This window comes from Chenopodium quinoa, unplaced genomic scaffold (genome assembly GCF_001683475.1).
Source record: "Chenopodium quinoa cultivar QQ74 unplaced genomic scaffold, ASM168347v1, whole genome shotgun sequence".
NCBI classification, from domain to species: domain Eukaryota; kingdom Viridiplantae; phylum Streptophyta; class Magnoliopsida; order Caryophyllales; family Amaranthaceae; genus Chenopodium; species Chenopodium quinoa.
In genome coordinates, this window is record NW_018745675.1 from 2,802,478 (window position 1) to 2,806,987 (window position 4,510).

The 4,510-nt window shown below is 41.6% G+C and overlaps 1 protein-coding gene across 1 annotated transcript; it reads right to left on the reverse strand.

The window, feature by feature from the left end:
• Nucleotides 1-755: 755 nt before the first annotated feature.
• LOC110717210 (protein FAR-RED IMPAIRED RESPONSE 1-like) lies at nucleotides 756-3,737 on the reverse strand. Its single transcript, XM_021895861.1, has 4 exons — nucleotides 2,452-3,737; nucleotides 2,280-2,313; nucleotides 1,143-2,189; nucleotides 756-1,055 (listed from the first exon to the last, which is right to left on the reverse strand). Exons 1-4 carry the CDS (start codon nucleotides 3,735-3,737, stop codon nucleotides 756-758), a joined length of 2,667 nt encoding a protein of 888 aa, XP_021751553.1.
• Nucleotides 3,738-4,510: the final 773 nt, after the last annotated feature.

Consider the following 4,510-nt stretch of genomic DNA (forward strand, 5'->3'; position numbering starts at 1 on the left):
TATGCCCAAGTCTATCTCTACGATATTTATACGTATTTTCTACACATTCCGTAGAGGGAGATTTGGGGGTGTTACACTATATTATGCTTATTTTGCTTTTGATTTTACTGCTTTTGTTTTTACATGTTTACATGTAAAAACATGAAAATCAGAGATACTCAAAGCATTTAAAGTCTCGTTTTTTAAAAAGTGAATCAATGTACTCTGTCTTGAAAATGATCTCAAGACCTTGAACTGTTGTCCGTATTTCAAAGACACATGTGACGATTTTTCTAACATGTTTCAAATGCTTAACAGTTTTACAAACTGTTGAATAGAATATGCTCCCGTAATCTGTTTCTTCACATGCTTAAACAAACAATAAACCCCGTAATCTGTTTCTTCATATGCTTAAACAATAAACGGTTCTTCATATGCTCCCGTAACAACAAGCTACATTTTCTTCGTATTAATCATGCTCAGAATCGAGTATATTAATTTAACGACGCAACTCAAATGGTCACGAAATGGCCATTAGTTCATCAAGACGTTTCTGCTTCACCTGTGAAAGGTGCGATGTGTTCAATGTCATATAAATAATCACTGAGGTAGAATGACATAAATTTAGTATTGAAACTTACAGGTAGCTTCCGAGAAGACGTATTTGCCTTCCCCTTCCCCTTCCCCTTTGTTGTCTTCCCCTATGACATACCGGGTTCTGCCATTACAGCCTTTTCCTGCATCCTCTTCCTAAACACTAGATCCTGCAACACCATTTACTCCTCCTCAACACCTTCATCCTGCCCAACACCATTTGCTGCTGCATCCTCCTCAACACCATTTGTTGTTGTATCCTCCTCACCACCATCACCATTTCCTGCATTTGTTGTCTTCCCCTTTGTCTTATCGGGTTCTGTCATTCCTGCCTTTTCCTGCATCCTCCTCCTAAACACCAGATCCTGCAACACCATTTCCTCCTCCTCAACACTTGCATCCTCCTCAACACCATTTGCTGCTGCTTCCTCCTCCTCACCACCATTTCCAGCATCCTCCTCAACACCACTTCCTGCATGCTCCTATATGAAGATAATAACAACATTCAGAAAATAATAATAGGATAAGCAGTCAGACCCTTTAAATATTGAAGATAGCATAAATCTTACCGGGCTAGGCTTCTTATTCTTGTTGGTTTTCTTGTAGCCAGTTTCAGCTAACGCTTTGTGCCTTGAACCCTTAGGCCTGCCCCTTTTCCTTTTCTTAATTATAGGGTCTTTGATAACAAGGTCCATCGTAGCTGGACATGATTCTACGGCAGTAGCATCAGCAGCAGGATTCCTAACTGAGGAAAACGTTCTGCCTTCAGTGGCTGATGTCAATGTACTAACTACAGGAACATTTTCCTTACTCTTCTTGTCCCTACGCTCATTAATAGCTAATTGAAGCTTTGATAGTGTTTCAATTACCATATGGACCGTTTGATCATCCACCATGGCTGCGGTTTCACATAAGGGCTCGAGTTTTTGCATCATTTTGTTGAATCTCTTCACATTGACCGTGTCCCCCGGGTCATGGTAGGCCACCTTCACCCTAGTGTGCTTCCGGGGTATGTCCTTCCTCCAACGGTCTACAATGTACTTCTCTAGTAGATCTTCAACCAAGTTTTCATTCAAAATCCTAATACAGTGTTTGCAAAGTATGCCACTTGTCTCAAACTTCCTACAGTCACACAGCACCTCCTTTGTCATTGGACAGAAAGTAACATTGTAGGATCTTCGCCTGTTTGTAATGACATCCTCACTCGCACCGGGAGGTACTATCCATACATGATCGACAACCGAATTCTGAATAAGCTTTTTAGACAAAACCTTCTCTCCTCGGACGTTGCAATACATCATTCTCGTACACTCCTTTTGAACTTCTTGAAACTTGTTGTCCGTGTATAACTTTTGGAATATTTTTTCGACTTTGAATCCACTAACCACCCTCCTAAGGTAATTCGAGCAACGCGCATCTGCACTCAGTTCATCTCGAACGCGTTGATCCAAGGCCATGCAATACTTTTGAGGAAACTCATGGAGTTTTGTTTTGCGGCTCACATAGCCGTCAAAAAACCAATTGATGCTCTCCACCCTTTGTGTGGTCTTCATAGCGGCCCAAAAAAACTCCTTCACGTACGCAGGCACCCACATATAACTCTCTTCGTGTAGGCTCTGTAGCCATTCATTGTCCTCCAACTTATACTCAGCAATAAACTTTGCCCATCAGGTTTGGAACTCCTCGGGGTCAAAGCTCTCATATACCAGCTCTTTGAGGTTGTTGACGAACTCTTGGTAACTAGACAAAAATGATAACAGCAGAACAACAACAACATGTTAGCTTGTCTTTAATATGGGAATCAGATTATTACGCCTTTGAAACTAATATCAAGAACTTGAAAATTATAAAGCCAGGAGGAGGAATTTCACAACATACCGTGCACACTTGCCAAGTTTCTCAGGGATCATTCTCATGATATGCCATATGCACCAACGATGCACCGTGTTTGGCATAACTTCAGCAAGGGGCCTCCGCATAGCTGCCGCTTGGTTGGTCAATATGGCTTTAGGAGCTCGATTGTTCATGCAAGCTAACCATTGTCGAAATATCCACGCAAATTTATTGCAGTCTTCATGTAAAACAAGAGCACATCCCAACAACAACGATTGCCCATGGTGGTTCACACCAACAAAGTTCACAAACGGGAGCTCGTACTCATTCGTTAGGTATGTTGCGTCGAAGCAAACCGCATCACCAAAGTCCTCATAAGCTACCCTGCTTCTTGCATCCACCCACAACACATCCTTAAGCCTCCCTTCTTCATCCAAACGTTGAGCATGGAAAAAAATTTGGTTCCCAGTTTGCATTTTGTCAAAGTACTCCATCATTGCCACCGAGTCCCCTCCAACCATCTTCAACCGCCTAGCCTTGTACACCTCATGTTGTAAATCTTTTACTGTCAGAGCCATGTTACCCTTTCGTTCGGTCGCCATGAAACCGTGTATTTGAGAAATTGGTACACCTTGCTCGTACAAATCTGTCAGCGTCTTCTTCACTTTGGAGGTCATTTGCCTCATGCGGTACTCCTTAACAAGCTTAGACTTTGCCGGATCAATCTCATGATTATGCTTTAGTTCCACGCTCTTCAACTCCCACAAGTCATCTTCGTTAACTTTACCATAAACACGGGCCTCACATTCGCACTTTTTCGAAGTCCTCGTCATACCACTTAATTCATCCTCACATACCACCCCATCAACTAAACCACCTGAACCTCCATGACTCGTTGCCTTTGCCCTCTTCTTCGCTTCCCTCCTAGCCCTCATGTCGGGTTTTCCCCAACACTCACACTTCCACGTGACTTTGATTTTTTTTTGGTCCCCCGTCTTAGAATTTACAACTTGAGCCCTTGTCACTCCAAACCCCATCTGCTCAGCATAGTCCTTATAGTAGGCTTCAACCTGTTGCCAAGACTGGAAAACCATCCCTTCCTTAAGCTCCTCAACAACTACAACTATTTCGTTGCTACCAACCATAGTGTGAGTCTTATGAATTGTTTCCAGGGGGGATAAATACCTAACAACCATGTCAAGTGCACAACTACCTGCATCATCTACGTCTTCTATATCTTCCTCCATATGGACGTTACTCCGAAACTTGACTCCACTGCCACAATCACCAACACCAACCTCACTTCCCCTTATAACGCTTTCTGTTTCCATTTCCATAATATCAATATTCTCCAACAAAAACAATTAACCCTTCAAATAAAGAACACCAACATAATTACTACGACCAAAATTAATACAGAATGCCAACATAATTATAATATAAAATTCAACACAAATCAACCAAACAAGTTTTCACAGCACACATTCAACCCAACACATAAATATAACCAACCGACACAAATCAACCAACCAATTGAACAACCAACACAACCAATTTTCACAGAACCCCACAAATCAACACAGGGATTTTTTAAAAAACATACGAAGATAACACGTTGTTTTCAAAAACTAAAAATTACATTTCAAACAAAATCCTCCGGTCATTTCCGTCAACCTCAACCCCATTTTAACAGAGGAAAAAGTCCTTAAAATCCATTTACATTCAAAATTATTCCGATTGCGGTCGAGATTATGAGCTCAATTTCATGAATTGTGGGCGCATGACAACAACTGAAAAAAACTCACGACTGCAACATGCGACGCTTAAATAGATCGGAAAAATACCTCGTAATTAGAAGATGTCCGTGTGGTTTTCAACTGGGTCTGTTTACTGGGTCTGGAAGCTGTACAAAACGACGATAAGTGAAGATCAGGTATAGTCAGCAACAAGAAGGTAACTCCATCTAACATATTGATGGAAGGATGTCAAGAAGGTAACGCCATCAAACTTATTGACGGAAGGATGTCCCCCACTCAGTAATACTCCAGGTATAGTCAGCAACTTGACACATAGACGAATCAAACTTAGCAACTCATGAAGTGGA

What these genes read in the sequence shown, in the direction of transcription:
- LOC110717210 (XM_021895861.1), bottom strand. Translation starts at nt 3,737, where the DNA reads ATGGAAACAGAAAGCGTTATAAGGGGAAGTGAGGTTGGTGTTGGTGAT. An exon ending in TCAACAACCTCAAAGAGCTG is followed by an intron (nt 2,190 to 2,279) that starts GTATATGAGAGC and finishes GAATGGCTACAG; the next exon opens with AGCCTACACGAAGAGAGTTA. An exon ending in AGAATAAGAAGCCTAGCCCG is followed by an intron (nt 1,056 to 1,142) that starts GTAAGATTTATG and finishes ATCTTCATATAG; the next exon opens with GAGCATGCAGGAAGTGGTGT.